Genomic DNA, 25,589 nt, shown 5'->3' with positions numbered 1-25,589 from the left:
TCAGCAGCAGCAGCAGCAGTGTTTACTATGTACAAGATGTACTGCAGAAATTTGTCAAATCTCCTGGACAGTACCTTCCAAATTCACAACCACCACCATCTAGAAGGACAAGGCAGTACATAATTAGGAACACCACCACTTGCAAGTTCCCTTAAAAGCCACTCACCATCCTGATTTGGAAATATATCATCCCATATTCAGGTCACAATCTTTGAACTCCCTTCCTACTGATTTTGTGGGTCTACCTACAGCACAGGGACTGCAGCAGTTCAAGAAGGTAACTCACCACCACTTTCTCAAGGGCACTGGGCAATAAAATGATGGCTCAGCCAGCAACACCTTCATCACGAGTGAATTCTTTTTAAAACTGGTCTGAGGAATTAAAATCAGAGATGTACAAGAGGCCAGAATTGCCGGAGTGTAGATATTTAGGAAGGTTGTGGGATTTGAGGGCATCATGTATAAAAGGAAGGTTAAGAATTTGAAAACAAAGAGGAGAAATTTAAGTTCACAATTCTTATTTTCAGTTCCAAATAAATATCTTTACTGTTGTACAACTTGTTCTTTGACTGGGAGACCATGAATCAGCAGACTATAATTGTGCAATTTTTACAGTAGGGTTCAGCATAATTCATCAACCCTTATAGGAAATGTTACACATAACACAAAACAAGAAAAGTTTGCTTCAATAACTCCCATTCATAAACACACCATCCACTTATGTCACAGATGCATTAATGCACTATATTTCAATACAAAAAGATAATTGCATGGTCCTGACCCTTTAATAACTGACTTCCTTTTGCTATTGTTGACATTATACTTGCAATGCTCGATTAATCAACTTCTTCTTTGCTGGTGTGAGCTTTTCTGGAAAGTGAATGTTAAACTGGATCACGAGATTTCCCTTTTGTAATGGATCCTTTGATAACGGCATTCCTTCTCCTGGAACTACTTTGGTATATTTTGGACTAGGAAAAATAAATTGTAGGAATTAAAAGGTATCAGGACATTTTTCCTAGCTTATAAAAATCTGGGCATTTATGTAGCACCTTTCACAGTCTCAGGAAGTTTTAAAACATTTTTCCAGGTAATGAAGTACACTTGAAGTGTGGTCATTGTAATCTATTTGTTCACCCCAATTAGTGGTGCTGGAAAAGCACAGCAGATCAGGCAGCATCCGAGGAGCAGGAAAATTGATGTTTTGGGCAAAAGCCCTTCATCAGGAATGAGGCAAAGAGCCTCCAGGGTGGAGGGATAAACGGGAGGGCTGTGCTTTTCCAGCACCACTCTAATCTTGACTCTGATCTCCAGCATCTGCAGTTCTTTCACCCCAATTAGTGCACATCAAGGATCCATGAACAGTAACGTAGCAACATACCAATGTAATGATCATAGGAATTTTGAACAGGAGTTGGCCATTTGGCCCCTTGAATCTGTACCATGATTCAAGATCATTACTGATCCGATTGTGGCCTCAACACTACTGTCTAGTTTTTTTAAAATTCAATATGGTAATGATTTTTAAACTATTGATTTTAACTAACTCACATAGATATTACTCAATTTTGGCATTTTGTCCTTGCAAATCGAGAAAAAAATCTAAGGCATTAGATCTCGAACTTCTGTTGCTCATCCTTTGAAAACAAGAAATTCAAACTACTTTTTGAAATTGTCTTTTTCCTGCCCTTTGACATTATCACAAATATTTAGTCCTCAGCCAAAATCACTAAAAGAACCAATACAAACATATGACTTCAGAGCAGAAGTAAGCCCCTTGGCCCTGATTACTTCATATTCCTGTCTGTCCCTAATATCACTCCCTTGCTTATTCAGAATCAATCAATCTCTACCTTAAAAATATTAAAAGATTCTACTTTCACTCTCTTTTGAGGAAGATCATTTTAAAGACTCTTGACCCTTTATAAGGAAAAAAAAATCTGATGCCTGTTTTAAATAGGCAATCCTTTATTTTTAAAATGTGAGCCCAGTTTATGTAGTTATACTTGGTAGGAAGGAAAGTGCTAATTTGAAGCATGAATGTCATGATGGTTACCTGACACCACAGCTTCTCCACAACTTCATCCACCTGCACTATCATTACAACTTCCTAGTATGCTTCTTGGGCACTGTATTCTTCCGCTCTTCCTCCATGCAATTGATCATCAACAAACCACCATCCTCACTATATCATCCTGGTTGTTTTCAGAACAACTCTCACTTCATCTCATCCCTTCAGGACTTGACTTCAAAGCTTATAATCACTTATGACTTGCATAGTTTTGCTATATCATTTTGCATGCATGGACACATACGTATCTTATGCCTCTTAGTTTGCTTTCATAGTGCTCAATCGCTGTGCACTGATTTTGAGGCCATCACCATCTTGTGGCTTGCATTGCTTCTCAGTGTATAGGCAATTATCTCCTAAATTGCAGACTGTCAGCATCTGATGCTTGCATTGCTTTTTAGCAGGTAGAATCTTCAGCCATAGTTTACAGGCTGCTAGCTTCTCTGGCTGAATTGCTGTATCAGACAGAAAGAGAGACAGGTAGATAGTCACAGACGGGTGTCAGGAAAGTGGACTTGTGCTGACATGCTCTGCGCTTATGGATGAAGTCCCTGATTGTTGTCTCCTGCCTGGGGTTGAACAGTGCCTGGTCCCTGGCAGTCTTCTGTGCCCCAGCAGCCTGGGATGTTTCTTCCTTCTTCTCTCCACCCTGGAGGCTTCCTGGCTCTATTCCTGATGAAGGGCTTTTGCCCAAAACGTCGATTTTCCTGCTCTTCGGATGCTGTCTGACCTGCTGTGCTTTTCCAGCACCACTCTGATCTAAACTCTGATTTCCAGCATCTGCAGTCCTCACTTTTGCGCTGTGTTTCTTCCTTGGCCTACAGTGGAGCTCTTCAGTAAAGTGCTCACCAGCTTGCACTCCCAAACTTTCTAAGGCTGATGTTCCCCCACAAGTGTCAGTTTCTGGGCTGGTAAAGGGATATAAGAGGCAGCCTTGTCAATCCTTCCTCTGAGGCCACAGTACTCTGGTTGTCAGAGGTTGAGGAGACAACTTCTATTAGAGCATGCCATTTTTGCACCAAGGTTGTGGATATCTCTGGTACCTACAAGTCAAAAGAGAGAGAAGTCATTGTGGTCGGTGGTTAGAAATAATGCACAATGAAGACACTGACAGCAGGATAAATGTGAGAGTATCAGTGGAAAGAAGAGTGGTACTTACTTGGAACACAGATGTCTCAACATCCCCCCAGGAGCATTACGAGTCATATCTTGTGAGGTGAAAATGTGTTGCTGGAAAAGCGCAGCAGGTCAGGCAGCATCCGAGAAGCAGGAGAATCGACGTTTCGGGCATCAGCCCTTCTTCAGGAATGAGGAGAGTGTGCCAAGTAAGCTAAGATTAAAGGTAGGGAGGAGGGACTTGGGGGAGGGGCGTTGGAAATGCGATAGGTGGAAGGAGGTTAAGGTGAGGGTGATTGGCCGGAGTGGGGGAGGGGGTGGAGAGATCAGGAAGAAGATTGCAGGTTAGGAAAGCGGTGCTGAGTTTGAGGGATTTGACTGAGACAAGGTGGGGGGAGGGGAAATGAGGAAACTGGAGAAATGAGTTCATCCCTTGTGGTTGGAGGGTTCCTAGGCGGAAGATGAGGCGCTCTTCCTCCAGCTGTCGTGTTGCTATGGTCTGGCGATGGAGGAGTCCGAGGACCTGCATGTCCTTGGTGGAGTGGGAGGGGGAGTTGAAGTGTTGAGCCACGGGGTGGTTCGGTTGGTTGGTCCGGGTGTCTCAGAGGTGTTCTCTGAAACGTTCCGCATTAAGGGCGGCACGGTGGCACAGTGGTTAGCACTGCTGCCTCACAGCACCAGAGACCCGGGTTCAATTCCCGACTCAGGCGACTGACTGTGTGGAGTTTGCACGTTCTCCCCGTGTCTGCGTGGGTTTCCTCCGGGTGCTCCGGTTTCCTCCCACAGTCCAAAGATGTGCGGATCAGGTGAATTGGCCATGCTAAATTGCCCATAGTGTTAGGTAAAGGGGTAAATGTAGGGGCATGGGTGGGTTGCGCTTCGGCGGGTCGGTGTGGACTTGTTGGGCCGAAGGGCCTGTTTCCACACTGTAAGTAATCTAATCTAATCTAGGTGGCCTGTCTCCCCAATATAGAGGAGGCCACATTGGCTGCAGCGGATGCAGTAAATGATATGTGTGGAGGTGCAGATGAATTTGTGGTGGATATGGAAGGATCCCTTGGGGCCCTGGAGGGAAGTAAGGGGGGAGGTGTGGGCGCAAGTTTTGTATTTCTTGCAGTTGCAGGGGAAGGTGCCGGGAGTGGAGGTTGGGTTGGTGGGGGGTGTGGACCTGATGAGGGAGTCGTGGAAGGAGTGGTCTTTTCGGAATGCTGATACGGGAGGGGAGGGAAATATATCTCTGGTGGTGGGGTCCGTTTGGAGGTGGCTGAAATGACGACGGATGATACGATGTATATGGAGGTTGGTGGGGTGGTAGGTGAGGACCAGTGGGGTTCTGTCCTGGTGGCGATTGGAGGAGCGAGGCTCAAGGGTGGAGAAGCAGGAAGTGGAGGAGATGTGGTGGAGGGCATTGTTGATCACGTCTGGGGGGAAATTGCGGTCTTTGAAGAAGAAGGCCATGTGGGTTGTACGGTATTGAACTGGTCCTCCTGGAAGCAGGTGGGGCAGAGACGAAGGAATTGGGAGAATGGGATGGCATTTTTACTGGGGGCAGGGTGGGAGGAGGTGTAGTCTAGGTAGCTGTGGGAGTCGGTCAGTTTATAGTAAATGTCCGTGTTGATTCGGTCGCCCGAGATAGAAATGGAAAGGTCTAGGAAGGGGAGGGAGGAGTCTGAGATGGTCCAGGTAAATTTGAGATCAGGGTGGAAGATGTTGGTGAAGTGGATGAACTGTTCAACCTCCTCGTGGGAGCACGAGGCAGCGCTGATATAGTCATCGATGTACCGGAGGAAAAGGTGGGGGGTGGTGCCAGTGTAGCTGCGGAAGATGGACTGTTCTACATATCCTACCAAGAGGCAGGCATAGCTGGGGCCCATGCGGGTGCCCATGGCTACTCCTTGGTTTGGAGGAAGTGGGAGGATTGGAAAGAGAAGTTGTTCAGGGTGAGGACCAGTTCAGTCAGTCGAAGGAGGGAGTAGTGGAAGGGTACTGGTTGGTACGGTGGGAAAGGAAGAAGTGGAGAGCTTTGAGTCCTTTGTGATGGGGGATGGAGGTGTACAGTGATTGGATGTCCATGGTGAAGATAAGGCTTTAGGGGCCGGGGAAGCGGAAATCATCGAGGAGGTGGAGGGCGTGGGTGGTGTCCCGAATGTAGGTGGGGAGTTCTTGGACTAAGGGGAACAGGACCGTGTCGAGAGATGAGTTCTGTGGGGCAAAATGGGTCAGCCGGGGCAGTCAGGTTTGTGGATTTTGGGCAGGAGGTAGAAACGGGCGGTGCAGGGTTGTGGGACTATGAGGTTGGAGGTGGTGGATGGGAGATCCTCTGAGGTGATGAGGTTATGGATGGTCTGGGAGATGATGGTTTGGTGGTGGGAGGTGGGCTCATGGTCAAGGGGGCAGTAGGAGGAGGTGTCCACGAGCTGGCGTTTAGCCTCAGAGGTGTAACGGTTAGTGCGCCAAACTACTACCACGCCTCCCTTGTCTGCAGGTTTGATAGTGAGGTTGGGGTTGGAATGGAGGGAGTGGAGGGCTGCACATTCCAAGGGTGAGAGGTTGGAGTGGGTGAGAGGGGTGGAGAGGTTGAGGTGGTTAATGTCGCAGTGGCAGTTGGCTATGAAGAGATCGAGGGCAAGTAAGAGGCCAGCACGGGGTGTCCAGGAGGATGGGATGTGTTGGGGGTGGGAGAAGGCGTCATCAGAGGGTGGGCGAGAATCCTGGTTGAAGAAGTAGGCGCGGTGGTGAAGGCGGTGGAAGAATTGTTCGATGTCTCACCGCGTCTTGAACTCGTTAATCCGAGAACGTAGGGGAATGAAGGTGAGGCCTCTGCTGAGGACTGATCTTTCATCCTCAGAGAGGGGGAGGTCTGGAGGGATGGTGAAAACATGGCAGGGCTGGGAGCTAGGACCTGGTGTTGGGCTGGAGCTGGGAGTGGGGCGGGTTTGGCGTGGGGGCAGGGTTAGGCATATGGGCAGAGATCGGTGTAGGGGCGGGGTTAGGCATGGCGACGGAGGTCAATGTGGGGGCGGGGTTAGGCGTGGTGACAGAGATCGGCGTGGGGACAGAGACGCATGTGGCGTGGTGGTTGTGCAGGTTAGTGATGCCACTGGGGGTGGAAGTGGCTGCGGCGACGGCAATCCAGGGGGCAGAATTGGCTATGGCAACGACAGAAACGGTGTTATTTCCGATAGCCGTGGACTCCGCAGAGGCCGCGAATCTGTCGGCAATGGTCTTCCTGGCGCTGCAGCGGCCGTGTGGTTAATGGCGCTAGAGTGATTTCGGAGGCCGATGTGTGGGGGTAAGTACATGAAAGTTTTTGGTACCTACTGTCTTTAATTTCCGATATGGCTAGGAAGAACTGTTTGTTTAGTGTATGGATTCTTCTGTGGATGAAGAACAGTAGAGGTCCTTTGCAGGTCTGTGAGAGTGTTGTCCTGAGCTGGGGTAGGTCTAACTGCAGGGAATGTAGGTAGCGGCGCAAGCGTGGAGCGGAGGATCCAGAGGGAGGTCTGCTGCTGGAGGCCTTGAATTTGATGTAGGTACTTGTCCTGGTTGGGTCCAAATTTTGTTGGTCTGAACGTAGTCCGGAGTCCGTGCGGGGTCAGTTGGTTCCGTAGACAGGTGCTGAGCAAGGAGTTGTGGCTGTGGTAGCGAGTCTGTTTGAGAACGTGGCTGAAGAGTTTCTGGGTAGAGGAGATAACCTGGAGTGTGCAATGAGAGAGGGACTCACTGAAATCCTTGTGGAGGGCTAGGATTCTTTCCACGTAGGGCATGAGAAGTCAGATTTTGTGCACCCCTCCACCCTTTATGCCCAACTGTGGGCTGTCAACTCTTTTAAAGGGAGAAAGGGAGGGATTGAATGAGATGAAAGTAGATGTCACAGCTGTTAGTGCAGATGCAAATAGTTGAAAATGGTAAGGCGTTCCAAGGGAGTAAGTAAGCAGCACAGAATTCATGCAGAGTTGATGATGTGGGAGGTTGGGAGGAAGTGAGAACAAGTGAGATGTTGCAAGCAATAGTGAGAATGGTACAGCATGAGCCTTGATGGGAGGTAAGTGCAGTAACAGAGATTGAGTGAATGTGAGATGGTGGAGAGAAGTGTGTAGCACTTTCCATGGAGTGGCAGAGAAGATCGGTGACCTTGTTGTAGCACTGTCAGCCATTTCTTCACATGCTGACACTGCAATGACCTGGGTGGAAAGCTTGGATCAGGCTGCCAGGGTCTGCTAGTCCTCTGCAAACCCTGTTACCAGGATCTCCATGTTCCTGTTGGAGAATTGTGGTGTCATTTTTCTTTTTCCAAGATCTTCACACTCTATTTCAGCAAACAGGACAGCCTCAGGATGCCAGTGCTTATCTGGGTGCACAGCAGCCTTTTAAATATGGCACCGGCACAAAGGATGCTGGGTTTTCAGCAGGTATTTGCTGCCTGATGAGTTGTTCTGGAAAGGTAAGATGTGGCGAGAAATTTCACTCGGCATCACAGCAAAAAGCCCTACAAGCAACTCAACACACCTGGCAATCACCAAAAAAGAATAAGATTCATCCCAAAGTTGTTTTTCAAAGCACATGGGTGATCACAATGCAGTAGGTAATTAACTGCATATTGTGATTTAGAACTCTGAAGCTGACCTGATAAAACAAAAGGTCTTTTCCAGACTTCTGCATTCTTAGAGGGATGCAAAAATATTGCAACTAGGAGAGTCAAAAAGGTATGACAACTTTCTCAGTGTCCCTGGGGGAAATGGAGAGAGGATGGGGAAATTAAAAAAAACAGAATTATTATTCCTCATTGCTGATACAGTGACCTCAGAACCTTATAGATGTGGAGGGCAAAGCAAGATCATATTCCATTGTTGTTTTCTAAGATTCACAATCTATTTTCATGAAAATAAGCATTTAACTGAGGAATCAGCAAACAATGTTTTGGATTTCTGTTCACAATAAAATGGCATGAAAAGACCTAGTGAACACTTACTGGACAATATCATTGATTGGGATGCTGAGAAATCTGCCATCAAGTGTCTCAATTTCAATGGTGTGACCTGTTAGAGCCTAAAATCCAAATAACAATTTAATATTAAAGCATGAACTGTATAAAACATCTAAACCCTGAAGTTTGTTCCCATGATTACAGCACCTACATGCTGAGTTCTTGACCTAAGTTACATCATCAAAAGAGTTAATGGGATGGATATTGTGGAGCCTAAAGCAGCAGGAAATTTGGTGGGATGAGTGACTTAATTAAGCGGGATGTGAAACTTTGACATCCTGACAGCGGACATGCAGCCACAGTCAGCGACAATCTTACAACATGTCATGCATTACACGATGGTGGCTCCATACTTCTAATATTTTTGCATGCCATGAATACTTGTTAACAGGAAACAGTTTTCAATAAAGTCCTGCCTTTAAGATAAAATCTATGGGGCATGAGAGTCTTGTTTAAAAGTGGTGTACATTTTGTGACTGTGCATCTGTGTGCATAGTTACAGTATGGAGGAGGAGCATGGGACAACAGAAAAGGGTGAGTCAGTGAGTAGAGGTATGAAGTTGGAGGCATGGAGATTTAAAAGACAGACAGGACAAAGTTGGAGGTTGAAGGCACAGAGGATTGAAGTGGGAAGGGCTCGATATCCTGGTTGAAGTGCCGGAGGGAGGTGGGGATGACAGTCAGTCTGAAAATGAGGGGTCTTAGTGTGAGGTGGCCATCCTTCTAAAGCAGTGTTCATCTTAACAGTGTTTGCTGGCTGAGTCCTTTCAGGGTTTTGAGTTCACCCACAACATTTCAAATGCCCTCAAATGCTTTTTGACAATGTCCTTACAATCCACAGAATGGAGGGGTACCTGAACCTCTGAATTCAGCCATGTCCCACAGGTAGACATAATTAAGAACATTCAATAAAGAGTGAAAGTAAAAACACAACATTGTTTCTTCCACAACAAGGTAAATGTCCCTAATTCTCCTGTAACCATTAATGTGTGCTAACAATGAGGCATGCCAATACATTTATTATGTAAACAAGAGAATACAGAGTAAATTGGAGGCTATTAAGAGGGATAGAGGAAGTGAGGGACCTTGATGTCCATGTCCAAAGGTCTGAAAGTGGCAGTACAGGTCATTATGGTGATAAAGAAAACATATCCATGTCTGCACAGGCTGTCTCTCACTTAATAACATTCTCCTGCCTTCTCCCCAACATTCTTCCTTTTCAAATAGCCATTAAATTCCATTTTGAATGCTTTGATTGAATTTATGGCACCACACTCTCAGGCAGTGCATTCCAGACTCAAACCATGCACTGCATGATGAAGTCTTTTCCTCATAACACTTTTTTTCTAATTAATGTAAATCTGTGCCTTTTTCTTCCTTTCATAAGTGGGAATATTTTTTCCATATTTACTCTATCCAGACTACTCATGATTTTTAGTACTTCAATTAGATTTCCTCTCATTATTTTCTCAAAGTAGAGCAGTGCCAGTTTCTCCAAACTATCTTCATAACTAAAATTCCTCATCCTGAGACCCTTGTAAACCTCCAGAGCCTTCATATTCTTCCTGAAATGCAACACCCAGAACTGAATTCAATATTCTTGTTGAGGCAAAACTAGTATCTTATTTATGTTGAATGTTATCTTCATGCTCTCTGTCCCCCTGTTCATGAAGGCTAGGACACTGTATGCTTTATTAACTGCTCTCTCAAACTGCCTTACCACATTTAACATCTTATGCACATAAACACCAAAATTCCTCTGCTTCTGGACCCCTTTTAGATTTAAACTCTTTATTTTGTCTGAAAAATGTTCTTCCTACCATTCTTCCAACCTGTCCATATTCTTTTGAAGTTTTACACTAACCTTAATCCAGTTTATAGGGTTTCCAATATAGGTTTCGCAAAACTTGAAGTTGTATATATTAATGTACTTCAGGAAAAGCCCGAGTCCTAGCACTGACCCCTGGGGGCACTTTACAACAAATCTTCCCTTAGCCTGAAAAACATCCATTACTCCGTTTACTTTCCTGTCCCTTTTATTCCATGAACTTTGGACTCTGCTTTGAACTTGGCTCACTGGTCTGTTGTGTGGTACTGTATCAAATGCGTTCTTGAAGTCCATATACATCACATCAATAGTAATACCCTGATCGACCCTATCTGACACTTCATCATGGAACAGTGGCAAGTTCATTAAATGTTATTTTCCCCAAAAAAATCCATATTACCTCCACTTAATTAAGCTACATTTGTCAATGTAATCTTGTCCTGGATTATTGTTTCTAAAGGTTTCCTAAACAGTGAAGCTAAATTAACTGGTCTGTATTTGCTGGGCTTTACAAAGCTGTAGACTTTGCAATTTCAAGTCTTTTGGAACCACCACTAATTCTAAGTGAGACTGAAAAATTATTGCCAGTGCCTCTGCAATTTTCGTTCCCACTTCATCCAGTATCCTTGAATGCATCTCGTCTGGTCCTGATGCATAGTCAACTTCAAGATGACAATATATCCAAAATTACCTCCTTATCAATATTAACAGTCAGACTTCCTCTGCTCGCCAGTCTCTAGTCCTTTTTCTTTCATATTTTTTAACACTTTGCAGCAGGTTTTCATCCTCCCCCTCCCACCAACTTTTAACTTCTTAAACTACCCAAGCCTATCTGGAGATTAGAGGCGAGACAAAGGGAGAGGAGTTGTGGCCGGAGCCCAGGTGAGAGCAGAGTACGTGGGCCGAGTGCCGGAGCGGGAGCAGAGTGAGTTGAAGCTGGAGCCCGGGTTGGCAGCAGAACCTGTATGGGAAGAGTCGCAGGCTGAGTCCCGTAGTGGAGAGCAGAGCAAATCATGATGGGAGCCCTGAGCGGCATCAGAGTGAATGTGAGCCGAGCTCTACAGTGGGGCGCAAAGTGAGTCAGGGACCGAGTCCTGGAGCAGGGAGCAGAGCGAGTTGCAGGCCACCTCACAGAATGGCAGCAGAGTGAACACGATCCAAATCCTGGAACAGGGACCAAGGCGAGACATGACTGGAGCCCAGAGTGGGAGCAGAGCAAGTCCTGGATTGAGGACAGCGCGTGGATGCAGGGTGGCCTCGTGTCTGAAGCCCAGCGGGCATGGGCTCATGTTGGAAAAGGACTAAAACTTGAGTATTTTAAAGACATTTTTTATTCTCATTCTAAACTTTTAAACTCTGTATTCCCATACTAATCCATTTTTAAAATTTACTATTTCAAATCTGTGACACTTAAAAAGTTGTTTGGGGGGGCGGATGAGTGCAGGTAAAGGGATGGCAGGAAAATGGGAGTCCAGAGACAAAGAAAAAGCACATTTGGTTCACTGATATCTTTTAGGGGCGGAAATCTGCAATTCTTGCCTCATCTGACCTCCATGTGACTCCACACCCACATTAATTTTGTGGTGATAGTGATACAGCAGTTGTGTTATAGTAATAATCCAGAATCTCAGGCTACAGTTTTAGAGACATCTCATGGTGAAATTTAAATTCAATAACATCTGGAATAAAAAGCTACCCTAATGGTGATCACGTAACCATTGTCAAATGGCATGATGGCTCAGTGGTTAGCACTGCTGCCTCACAGCACCAGGGTCTCAGGTTTGATTCCAGCCTCTGGCACCTGTCTATGTGGAGTTTGCATATTCTTCCCCGTGTCTGCATGGGTTTTCTCCGGGTGCTCTGGTTTCCTCCCACAGTCCAAAGATGTGCAAGTCAGGTGAATTAGCCATGCTAAATTGCCCATAGTGTTAGGTACATTAGTCAGAGAGAAATGGGACTGAGTGGGTTACCCTTCGGAGAGTCGGTGTGGGCTTGTTGGGCCGAAGGGCCTGTTTCCACACTGTAGGGAATCTAATCTAATCAAAAATGTTATAAAAGTACACTTGGTTCACTAATGTCCTCTAAGGAAGTAAATCTATCATCTTTACCTGGTCTGGCCTACATGTGACTAAAGATCTATAGCAATGTGATAATCTTTTAACTACTCTCTGGAAATTAATGATGGGTAATAAATGCTGGCTAAGCCAGTGATACCCACATCCCATGAATCAATAAAAAATTGGAGTTGATTTTTAAATGCCCTCTGAAATAGGCTAACAAGCCACAGATGCAGACGGTTCACCACAACTGTCTCAAGGGCAATTTGAGATAGACAACTGATTTGGCCTGTTGCAAATGTGTTGCTGGTCAAAGCACAGCAGGCCAGGCAGCATCTCAGGAATAGAGAATTCGACGTTTCGAGCACAAGCCCTTCATCAGGATGAAGGGCTTATGCTCGAAACATCGAATTCTCTATTCCTGAGATGCTGCCTGGCCTGCTGTGCTTTGACCAGCAACACATTTGCAGCTGTGACCTCCAGCATCTGCAGACCTCATTTTTTACTTTTACAACTGATTTGGCCTAGCCATTGAAGCTCACCGGCCATGACTGAAATAACAAAAAGCATGTGATATTTCTGAAACGACATATCATTTACATAATGTTTGATCAAAACATTATAATTTATATGTGTCACCAGCAATCTTATGGATTGCTTCCCAATGTCTTCATTAAAGTCAATCTTAACAATGGTAAAAAGCTATAGACTTAAAATGGATTCCGAAGAGTAACCCACCCACTCCCATTTCTCTCTGACTAATGTACCTAACACTATGGGCAATTTAGGATGGCTAATTCATCTGCATTGGTTACTGTCACCCATGTAGATGATCTACCATTAAAACTGTCCTCCATCAATAAGGAAAATCGTTAATAAAGATTATATTGAGTTGCCCTTATAAAATGGTGGTGAAGATTTTTCTAAGTTTGATACATTTGGTTTATCAAGCTATTCCTGTGGTAGTAATATTAATATGAGGCATGACTCACATCCAGGCCAGACATTATGGCATTGATGAACTGCTCAGTCTTTTGCTTTTTTTTTAACTGATACTCAAAACATTTTATTTCCAGATTTTTAAAACTGAATTTTAATTCTTAAACTATGAAAGTGGTATTAGTGCGCATGTCCTCTGGATATTAATTCAGGGCTTTGAATTACTAATTGAATAAGATAACTGTTGTACTACTGTAAGATTAATCAAAAGCTGTTTTTTTACAATCAAAATCGCAACACCTACTAAACTTATGTCAGCAAGCAACTTTGTCACTCCTTCAAAACATTTGATTAAGCTGGTAAAGCCTCATTTTTCAAAGTCTACAACTAAAATTAAAGTAATCGGCCTATGGTTTCCTAGTTCTGACAGTGTATTTTTAAATATATTACATTTTAAACTGCTTTTGCATCCACTCCTAAATATTTGTTTCTCCCCTATATTAATAGGATTACTACCTCAATATTATTTTCAGTAATGATGACTGATGAAAAGGTACAATTTGAAGTCTCAGCCATCTTGTGGCTCCACAATATCCAATCAACTTAAATTCTTTAAGAGTGATTTCTAGAATAATATTGTTAATACATATTTACTGAAACTAAGGAGTATTTATTAAAGGCATCTGTAAAATCATATTTGCAACAGAAAAATACATTCTATTTTCCAGTACTAACGCAAGCTCTAAAATGACATCGCAATCTGTCTGAACATTACACCCACCTTTGCCAAGGAAATTGGAGCACAGAAAATTAGATCATTTTCTTGTCGACAGAACCACGGATGTGGTTTTTCTTTTACAGTAAAGATAATATCTGATGGAATGTTATTTGGACCCTGCATGAATCAAAAGTAATAAATCTTATTTAACCAATATAAAATATGAATAAAAATTCATAATATTTCATGATTTCATCGTCACATCCATTCTTCAGCTAATCCTGAGAATATTGCAAGAATTTCTGATCATCAATCTTTTAATGACAAAGTTCATTTTATGTTGTATTATGATCCGAGTAGAACCCCAGCTGAGGTTACCATGAAGATCCTGCCATCTCAACCTCTCCCCTTGCCTGAGGTGTATGACCCTCAGATTAAACTTCACCACCAGTCATCACTTTCTCATGAGAGAGCAGCCCTGTGATCCTCTGGGGCTATGGCAACTCTAGAAGGAAGTAATAGTCACATGGGGAGAGGTACACTAGCCACAAAATATAATTGTGCCAGAAAATGGGAGCACAGAAGTTGGGAATTGCACTCTGTGTGCTTATGAGCCTGGGACATAAGCAATACCATTATTGTTTATATAAATGGTATTGGGTGAAGCGGAGGGAGAATGTGACACCACTAATGACAGCCAAACTGCTAAAGGGGTTTAAAAATAGAAAATGCAGGAAATATTCAATAGGTCTGGCAGCATCTGTGGAGACAGATACAAAGTTAATATGCTGAATTTCACCTGAACTTGGCCATACAGTCTGTTCTGATATGACACGATAGTTCCGTTTCCGTACGATCCCATGTTATAAGAAAATCACATAATAGATGTTCCAGTTAAACCAATGGGACTGGAATCATGTTATAGCCACTACAGATAATGAAAGTTCGCATTCTACAAATAATGGGTTAAATTCTTCAATCGCGTAATAGCCAATTCATGTTGAAGAAATGTGCGTTATAGTAGAATCGATTTCAGAAAGTTACATGGAAAATTTCTTTCTGTGAGCTCTAGCATATTTTCTCACTCAATTCTCACAGCTCGCCCCATTAGCTATGGCAGTCTGCTTGCGCTATTTTGTCTGAAGTGAAAGTATTCGTCAATGCCAGGACCTCTGGGATTCCTGAGGGTTTGCTGAGATAGTTCTTTTGCTTGCTAGGACTTTCTGTTATTCGATATCTCTCTTCTGTAGGTTCTTTCTCCACTTCTTCACAGGAAACATAGACAACTGCTCCATTATTTACAAAGACTCTTAGTTGCTGATTAAAAGCACCAGCTTACAGCAACTGGTGTCAAAAAATAAACTGGCTTTCTTCAGGCTTTAATTATTTTACTGGAGGGAAAGACATACCACCTCCCCTTCCGGCAATGCAGTATCGTTCACAACCACAAGTTGTTCAACTATTCAGGAATCAATCAGATAGTTGTTGTCAAACTCTCACTTTGTTCACACCCTCTTGAGCCAGCCCATCTACAGATTCCCCTCTTGCTTGAACAAAGCAGTAGTGTAAGCAATACTTACAATGAGCTCTTAAAGTAGCTTTAGGGGTATTAGTCATAATGTAGGGCCAACAAGGACACAGGAACCTCCAGAGAAATGTACTCTGGGGATAAAGCAAGCAATGTACCAGCTGCAAAACATGCCAGTGAAATTATCACTAGATTGCACCATGAGTCTAAATAGACTATACATCAAAGTAAAAGTCTCTGGGTTGCTGAAGGGTGCAGGTGAATGACTATTGTCTCTCCACCTATCCACCTGTCCTGGACCTCTTACTCCAGTTGTGAGGAGCCAGGTTTTCCTGCAGTGAGAGATAAAAAAGGATTGAGTATGATGAAATGGCTGCAAGTATAATTCATAATCATGCATGAATACAAGAGGTGGTGAAATGTCTCCAGTCAGTTACTGGGAAGTATAAAGATCCAGAACAGTTAATAGTTGTAGAGGAAGAGGTGGTTGTGAACACTTGAGTGGACATGATGCATATGATGCTGTAGTGCATCACCCTTGGTGAGGTGCATGTGTGTGCAAAGTTATTGTTGGCCCTGTGAGTGTGTGATAGCAGGGAGAACATGGTGCCACTCATCCTTGCATAGTGCAGGAGAACTTCTTGCAGAACTGGTGGCCATTCTTTTTCACAGTGGAAACAGCATAGACCTATGCTACTATCTCTACGAGGTTGTCTACCAGCTTGAGACATACAAGATAATCAGAGGGTTAGAGTGGATGGACAGTGAGAGCCTTTTTCCTAGGATGGTGATAGCTAGCATGAGGGGGTACAGCTTCAAATTAAGGGGTGATAGACAGATGACAGATGTCAGAGGTAGTTTCTTTACTCAGAGAGTAGTAGGGGCGTGGAATGCACTGCCAGCAACAGTTGTAGACTTGCCAACTTTACGGGCATTTAAGTGGTCATTGGATAGGCATATGGATGAAAATAGAATAGTGTACATTAGATGGGCTTCGGATTGGTTTCACAGGGCACAACATCAAAGGCTGAAAGGCCTGTACTATGTTCTATGTCTGGGTCTGATGAGGTGATCTCTTGCTGCAATCAGCCTGGAAGAGGACTGAACTTCTTTCCATCATCTTTTTCACCAGAGCTGTGAAAGCTTTCTCCATAAAGTGGGAGGCAAGCTTAGTTTTCTGCTTACCCTTCTGGGCCCGAAGGCCTCTTCCCCTCTATCGTAAACACCCAAACTGTTCACCTGTCCAGGAGCCAATCACAGAATTGATGTCAAGCTGATGACTTCTGGCACCCACAACTAATCACAATTGCACAAACCAATCAGCAATCTGTTGCTGGAGGAATTCCGCTATGCACACACATCTCGGTGCTATCTCTCCTGTCTGACTGCTTGCAAAGCAGCAGTGTAAACACAACTCACAATAAATTACAGTTTTTAAATTTGTAGTAACACTTTCCCAGTCCTTGGGTTTAAAACAGTCCATTTTCCATTTTAATCCACAATCAAAACTAAAGAAAAATAAAAAACGTGTGGTCTTAATAGCTCAATAATGGAAATGGTGGTATGGCTCTCACTTTAGCTTGCTTGACAGCTTTTTTTTGATTTCCGAAATGAGTCATAAACCATGGTTGGAAACAGTAGCCTCTATTCCTCAGTAACCTGTTGATAACCTGATAGCCAGAGAGAAATAAAGATGGGAATGAGGACAGTTGCATGATGACTTATTCATGTCTCCTGTTAGGCACTGATCTACATGATGTGCGCCTTGACATCACAAAACAGATGTACGTTAAGTGACTGGGACTCTTTTGATTGATAAAGATGTCAGGCTTGTTATGTGGAACACACAAGGCAATGGTGATGTAACCTGTGGCATCTTAAACTCTGGGCAAGATTGGGATGTAGGTAATGCCTGGTTGGCTCAGTCTACTTTGCTGTCTCCATTGGGAAATTATTATAGCTTTTCTTCCGAGTATGAAGGGCCTTGGTGACTTCCTTGAAGCACTGAAAATATGGAAAGTCATTGATTCCACCTGTTGCGACCTGAAAGAAGTTTTTGACATAAACATTCAGGGTTACCATGACAACAGAAGGGGGAAGCAAAGTCAACATGGTTTTGTGAAAGCAAAATCATGTTTGACTGTTAGAGTTCTTTAAGGAAGTAGCAAGTAAGGTGGATATCATGCAATGGAAGCAACTCAGAGTATATTCACCAAACTGATTCCTGGGATGAAGACCTTAATTAATGAAAAAGATAAGCAGGTTGGGCCAAAGCCATTGAAGCTCAGAGGAATGAAAAGTGATCTTATTAAACACAAAAGATTTTAAACGGAATTGACAGAATAGATGCAGAGAGGATGTTTCCCTTGTGGGAGAGTCTAGAACCACAGGATAGAGTTTAAAAATGAGGAATTTCTCTAATAGTGGAGAGGACTGAAGAGGAAAGGAAGGAAAATGAGAAGAGAAGGAGAAAAATAACTAATGTGTCAAATTCATAACAAATTGTAATTTGACGTGACTCAGCACAAGACATAAGAGCCAAGAGTTGTTGCAGTTCACTGCAGGCAGCACAAATCAGATGAATATGAATGTCAGGTAGCACAAAAGCCAAACACATGACAGGCTAGGCAAGTGCGTACTAGGGATGAATATCAAGTAGAATCTGAAGCTTAGTAGTCAAGGCAGATATAGCTGGCTTCACAGTTAACAACCACTTGAATGAACTGTTTCAGAAATTGATGCACTCCCCTCAAGGCTGAAATAAAACCATTCCATTCGCAATCACTACATTGTTATCTAATTGCATTAAATTATTAATTAATAAACTGAGATAAAAATGATTAATTTAAACAAAGCATATGAGTAGTCATTTCAGTATAAACAAGCACTTTAACTAGAAACATCTAAAAGATTAAAGTATAAATTTAGGTAGATTAAATCTAGCCCTGGTTATGAATCCTGTAACTGATACTGAGTGCATAGTGTAAAATCACAGAGTGCAGCATTGAGTTCCCAGAATGATATGTTCTGGTTTTAATTATTTTGCAATGAATGTGACATCTTTTATTTAGCTTTTTTTTGTTTTTAAGATGCTTTATGATCTGCAGGCATAAGACTAAAACAATAATTTTGGAAATGGCCTTATACATGAAAAACAATGATAAGTTTAATTTTTCATATATCTAATGCATTAAAAAAAATCCCAAGATGATTTATGGGGTTGGGGAGAGGGGTGAAGAATAACAGATACAAAAAAAGAAACTAATGTTGATCCATGGTGAATGAGCCTGAAAAGGTGACTCTGAGCTTGATTGAAAATATCAGTTATGAAAAGGTTTTTAACAGTGGAACAAAATAGACAGTTTTAAAAAATTAAGGAGAATTTCTAGAGAATAAGTCCAAATTGGTTGAAGACATTGGACATCATGAATGAGAATGATAATAAGGCAGTCAGGGGACTGAAGGACGTTCGAAGTTAAAGAATTATAGAAGTGATTGTAGATGTAGAATGGGACAATGCACTGGAGGCATTTAAAAATAAGGAAAACATTCAATGTATGTGCAGATCACTGGGAGGGATAATGGGTGAGTGAAACTTAGTGGAAAAAGAGTTGCTGATTTGAAATCATTGCAAGTTTATTAATTCATTTTAGCAGTTGATGACTGAGTCAGCATTTATTGCCCATTGCAAATTACTCTTGAGAAGATAATGGTGAGTTGCCTTCTTGAACCACTACAGTCCAAGTACTGTAGTTGCATCTGCCATGCTGTTCGGGAGATGGACACAGGATTTTGACTAAGTGACACTGAATGTATGGTGAGATAATTCCAAGTCACTATGGCATGTAGTTTGAAGAGGCACTTATAGATGGTGCTGTTTCCATGTCTCTGCTGCCCTTGTTTTTCTAGATGGTACAAATCCCAAGTTTAGAAGGTACTCTCTAAAAAGCCTTAGTGAGATGTTAATAGAACATGTTGGATGGAGACAAAGAATAGGTGATTCTGCAGGGACCAAATTATGGACAAGAGTTTCATGGAGGCTAGGCTGAATTCTGTTGTGAAGGTGGACGAAAGCAGTCTTCCTGATCTATAGATAATAGTGTTTATTATTCAGGTTTTAATCAGATTGTCAAGCTGGTGAGCTAACCTGAGGTGTAAGTTTTGATACATAGCTACGAGTTTGGACTGATAGTATAGAGAAAATTGGGAAACCAAACATGGGTGAAAAGATGAAGTCTGCTGTCACCACATAAATTTGGAAGGGACCCAAAAGCTATGGTCATATCTCTGAAGGGCAGTGTGCACATAGAATCATATAGTCACACAGTCATACAGCATGAAACAGGCCCTTCAGTCCAATTCACCCATGCTGACCAAGTTTCCCAAAGTAAACAAGTCCCATTTGCCTGCATTTAGCCCATATTCTTCCAAACATTTCCTATTAATGTACCTAGAAAAGAGCAGCAGGTCAGGCAGCATCAAAGGAACAGGAGAATCGACGTTTCGGGCATAAGCGTTGATTCTCCTGTTCCTTTGATGCTGCCTGACCTGCTGCGCTTTTCCAGCAACACATTTTAAGCTCTGATCTCCAGCATCTGCAGTCCTCACTTTCTCCTATTAATGTACCTGTCCAAACGCCTTTTAAATGTTGTAACTGTACCTGCATCCACCACTTCCTCTCGGAGTTCATTTCACAGATGAATCACACTTTAAGTGAAAACTTTGCCTCTCAGGTCCCTTTTAAATCTTCCTCATCCCACCTTAAAATTATGCCCTTAAGTTTTGACTTCCCCCAACTCTGGGGAAAAGATCTTTACTGTTCACCTTATCTATGCCCCTCATGATTTTATAAACTTCTGTGAGGTCACCCCTCAACTGCCTATGCTCCAGCAAGAAAAGGCCCAGCCCATCCAGCATCTCCCTATAAAAACTATTAAAAACACAAACCTTCTAGTTCCAGCAACATCCTTGTAAATCTTTTCTGCATATGCTCCAATTTAAAGATATCTTTCCTAAAGAAGAAGAATCAAGAGTACATCCTGAGACGATCCAGTAATTCACTGTATAGTTATATCATCATCAAACCAGCAGATAAACGAGGAGCCAACATCACACAGCATAGAACGGACTACTGCAAAGAAGAATACTGATAACTGAACAATCAGGAACACTACAGACAACTACCTGCTGATTTGAACACACCCATCAACTCAACAGACTGCTCAAGCCTTTTGATCCAAATCTTCAGAGTATCCTATGCACTCTCATCCCGTGTACTTCTTGTATACGAGACTTCTGCTACCTTCCAAGGATAAACAAAGCTAACACACCTGGATGTCCCATCATATCAGGCAACAGTACTGTGTGAGAACCTCTCTGGCTATGTTGAGGGCATCTTGAAACCCATTGTATGTGGAATCCCCAGCTTCAGTCGCGACGCTACAGGTTTCTTAGAGAAACTCAGCATCTACAGACTAGTCGAACCAGGAATATTCCTCGTCACAATGGATGTTTTGCACTCTACACCAGCATCCCCCATGATGATGGCATCGCTACAACAGCTTCAGTTTTCAACACCAACAACTGCCAATTTTCAGATGCCATCCTACACTCATCTGCTTCATCCTAGACCAAAACGTCTTCACCGTCAACAACCAGCTCTTCAATGGGGAGCAAATTTGCACTCCAATATGCCAACATTTTCATCCACAAGTTCAACCAAGACTTCTTTGCTACACAGGACCTTCAACCAACGTTACACACCAGATACATCACTGATATACAATAATATCAACAAATTTCATCCCACCATTAGACTCACCATGGACTACTGTTCAGAATCAGTCTTATTCTTGGATACATGCATCTCCATCAAGAACGGACATCTCAGTACCTCATTCTACCGCCCACGACTAACCTCACGTTCTACACTTCTCTAACTTGCACCCTAACAATGTTAAAGAGCCATCTCCTACGGACAAGCCCAGTATGGGGATCTGCACAGGATCTGCTCAGAAGAAGAGGGACCCCATGGATGTCAAAGATGCTGAAAGATGCCCTCATAAGAACGGGATAAGGTGCTCAATTCATCAATCACCAGTTCCAACATCCCACAGTGAAAAGCTCCAATGACTTCCTCAGGAGACAGATGAAGGACATAACCATAGAAAACTCTTCATCATCCAGTACTTCCCTGGAGCAGAGAAACTATGTCATGTTCTTTGCAGTCTTCAACATGTCATTGATGACAGCGAACATCTCGCCAAGATCACTCCTACCACAGCTACAACAACAGATGAATGGACACCACACAACACTCGACAGACAGGAATGAACCCTCACAGTCAGGAACACTTCAACAGTCAAGGACATTCAGCTTCCAATCTTCGGGTAAGTGTCCTCCAAGGTGGCCTGCGAGATACACAACAATGCAGAATCGCCAAGCAAAAACTGATAGTCAAGTTCTATACCCATGAACTTCGGCTCATGTCACACTACATATAACTCCACCATACTATTCGGTAACTGTAAAATCTTTGTAACTGTCCTGTTTTGACACCATCACCTTGATAACTTGTTATGATCTCTCCACCTTAATTAGTTTGTACAATTTTGGATAGACCCTTGGCATGCGACTTTTATACCTATCATGTTATTCCATCCATTTGGTTTGTCTCCAGCACCTCCTTATTTTTAATTTTTTGAAATTATCTCTCTGCCTCAATTAATTGGGTTATAAATCATCCCTTCGCTTGCATTTCAGCTGTTGACACTTCACTAACCCTGTCTGACACATTTGATCACTTGCTGAGACTTATTATCCACTCCATTTGCATGATCTTTTGATCTCTCTGCCTTATAAATTCTTTTCACTTCACTTGATGAAGGAGCAGCCTTCCAAAAACTCGTAATTTCAAATAAACCTGTTAGACTATAACATGGTCATGGCAGGGGAGATGGCTTAGTGGTATTATCAATGAATTGTTCATCTTGAGACCCTGATAATGTTTTAAGGACCCAGGTTCAAATCCTGCCTTGGCAGATGGTGGAGTTTTAGGGCGGCACGGTGACAGTGGTTAGCACTACTGCCTCACAGCGCCAGAGACCTGGGTTCAATTCCCGCCTCAGGCGACTGACTGTGTGGAGTTTGCACATTCTCCCCATGTCTACGTGGGTTTCCTCCGGGGGCTCCGGTTTCCTCCCACAGTCGAAAAATGTGCAGATTGGGTGAATTGGCCATGCTAAATTGCCCGTAGTGTTAGGTGGAGGGGTAAATGTAGGGGAATGGGTCTGGGTGGGTGCACTTCAGCGGGTTGGTGTGGACTTGTTGGGCCGAAGGGCCTGTTTCCACACTGTAAGTGATCTAATCTAATCTATGGTGTTGTGTGACTTCTGACTTTGTATATTTTCATAATTAGCCACCATTGTTGAAAATAAGTTTACTTTTCAAAATTTATTCTAATAGATCACTAAAATATAGTGTAAAATCTACAGCACTAGGCACAGGTGTCAGGAACAAGCCGGGAAACAGTTCATCACAATGTGAAGCCCTTCCCTATCTCAACTTTTCACGATCAGTTATATCAGGTTTCTGAAGGCTTGTCAAGGAGCTTCATCACCAGGGCTGAAAGTACAGCAGTCCACCTCCAGCCAGTAACCTCCCAAGCAATAAATAATCTGCAGATGGTTTAAGACACATCCAGGAATACTGCATCTGGCTGTCACAACAGGAGCCAATGACTTGGTGGAAGATTATGCCTCTCAAGAAGAATCTAATTTCAAAGCTTTGTTGCACCTTGCAGAGGCAGACACCAACATTGGAGAGGCAAATGTCCTCATTGGTCATAGTAATGGCTTAAATATTAAAGCCATTCATCATGTAATTCATCATTTGAAGTCTACTCCCTTGAAAACAGTAAAAATGTTCAAAGGCATAATCAGGGAATTTACAATGACAGTGAGAGTGACACATGTTATCCTTAACAGCATATTAGCATGTCAGCTTCTTCACTATCTCTCAATCAATAGCAACCAAAACAGAACATTGAACAGGGTACTTTCTAATTGGTGAAAAACTGGAAACAATGGAGATCCAAAGAGACTTTTGGGATCCAGGTTAGCGGATCATTAAAATATCATGAACAGACTGAAGAAATGCAGCTGAGCATTCAAGAGGGCATTGCATTGAATGATTTTTGGGTGGCAATGATGTGTAACGATATAGGGAAAATGCAGGAGTTTGAAGATTGATACTAGATGGTGGAGTCAGACTAAATATTAAGAGTCAATGCAGGCAAGAAAGACTGAATGGCCTTCTGCATTGTAATAGTTCTGTGATTCTGTGGCAGACAAAACGAAATCAAAAAGGCTAATGGAATTCTGAAATACATAGAGGTCTAAACTGCAAGCAGGTAGAATTCATTCTCAGCTATGCAAAGCCCTGCTTGGAATATGGAAGGAATGCTGTGAGCAGTTCTGTGCATCATACCATCAGAAAGACATATTTGTTTTGTGTGGAGTGCAGCATATATTTAACAGGACAACAGCTAGACTCCACAAAATAAATTAAGAGGAGAAATTACACAAATCCTACCTGGTCTCCTTCTTTTGGGAATGTGATTTTAGTTCCTGGTTTCCAACCTTGTTTAACCTGAATGGTCAGGATCTTATCCTTAATACTTGAAGTGTGACCATCTTCATTCATAACCTGTTTGAAAAGTAATGAAGTAAAGGGAATTGTCATTAAACACTTTATATTATTAACAAAATAATGTTGTAATAAATAGTTAGAAATTTAACATGCCCTTAAAAGTTAAATTCATCTTTTTACAAACCTAGTAAGACATGTAATTATGTATTTGGAGACTTGCAGGAAATGTCATAGATTCCATGTTTGTTTACCAAGAGGCTGATGCTATAAGGATCTGGGAATATCCACAACTTAAACCATGACTTAAACCTTGTGCTTAGTCAGCTGATTGCCACCAAAGCAACTTATCATTAACTTCACAAGGAGGAAATTAAAAACACTGAGTGTTGAATCCTGATTGCTACCCAGTGGATTGTTCTGGCAAGTGTGTAAACCAGGAACCTAGGTGTGTCTATAATCAGATCCATGAAACTGTCTTAATAATCCTTGGAAAAGATGGTTACAGACACCACTATATGTATCACTGTATGATTTCCACAAAAACGTGTGGAAATAGTCCATGATATTATAAATTAATATTATAATACACATTAGAATTTATCTTTTTCAGTTTCCATATAACAATCCTCCTCAGCTAATGATTCTCAGAGGGAAAAGCCAGTAAAACAAACAATAACACTTGGAGATGAATAGAGAGTCATACCTGTTCTCTGTTTTGAACTACATAATATGGGTTGAAACAATATGTCTCAATTGCCAGTTTTATTGATGTTTTCTGTATATGTACCACCTATTACAATAACTAAGGGGAGGCAGTGGTGTAATTGTCATGTCACTGGTATAGTATCTAAAGTTCTGGACTAATATTCTGGGAACAAGGGCTCAAATCCCACCATTGTGTCAGTTGAGAATTTAAATCCAATTAATAAATCTTGTCTCAGCAATGTGCCATGAAAATCTATGTCACCATGACATATAACAACTCTGTCTATCCAAAATGTATGTTGATTTTCATAAAAATTCTGCTTCACTTTAGGGAAGTAAACCTGCTGTCCTTATCCAGTTTGGTCCATATGTGACTCCAGACCCAATGCTATGCCAATGATTGCTAAAATATTGCTAAGTCCTCTGAAATATCCTGGCAAGCCACTCAGTTTATGAGCAATTAGGGATGGGCAGCAAAACCAGCAATGCCCACATCGAATAGAAGAATAAAGAAAAAATGCACTATATCATGCATACCAGATGATCTGAGATTAAATTTTGGATCAAGTCTAAGTTAACTATAGTTATTGGTCAAACAATAGCTAAAGCACTGTAGTTACACTCACTGAATCCAATTCCCAACAAGGTTCCAATCCCAAGCTGTGCTATAAGACAAAAATGCAACTGTAATATTCATAGTAATTCCTTGAAGTAATATCACTATACCCTGCGTGAAATTTTGATCTTCTTCATGCATCCATGATATAGATCTTCTAAAGACAAATAGAGATCCTTTTCGATAGGGGGATCTTGTTTCTTAACTCCTCGGCCTCGTAGCCCTCCAAATCCCAAACTTACATCTCCTTCTGAATCAAAAAAATCTGCAGAGCAAAGGGTGATAACTTTCAGTAATGGGCATCTGTGGCAGAGCATTACGTCTAGTCAGTACACTTTTGTACAATTCATTTTGAAACAGTTTCTGTTGAAATT

The 25,589-nt window shown here is 42.4% G+C and overlaps 1 protein-coding gene across 1 annotated transcript in view; it reads right to left on the bottom strand.

The window, feature by feature from the left end:
* Positions 1–817: 817 nt before the first annotated feature.
* dnajb13 (DnaJ heat shock protein family (Hsp40) member B13) overlaps positions 818–25,589 on the bottom strand; it is a 49,240-nt gene continuing 24,468 nt past the window's right edge. Inside the window, exons 4-8 of the mRNA XM_060826989.1 lie at positions 25,326–25,480; positions 23,838–23,951; positions 13,780–13,893; positions 8,160–8,236; positions 818–971 (exon numbers count right to left, since the gene is read on the bottom strand). Coding sequence (XP_060682972.1) covers positions 818–971; positions 8,160–8,236; positions 13,780–13,893; positions 23,838–23,951; positions 25,326–25,480 — 614 coding nt within the window. The remainder of the gene's footprint in view (positions 972–8,159; positions 8,237–13,779; positions 13,894–23,837; positions 23,952–25,325; positions 25,481–25,589) is intronic.

Source organism: Hemiscyllium ocellatum, chromosome 6 (genome assembly GCF_020745735.1).
Source record: "Hemiscyllium ocellatum isolate sHemOce1 chromosome 6, sHemOce1.pat.X.cur, whole genome shotgun sequence".
Lineage (NCBI taxonomy): Eukaryota > Metazoa > Chordata > Chondrichthyes > Orectolobiformes > Hemiscylliidae > Hemiscyllium > Hemiscyllium ocellatum.
Note: the sequence above shows the minus strand (reverse complement) of the source record. Positions and strands in the feature narration are given on the sequence as shown.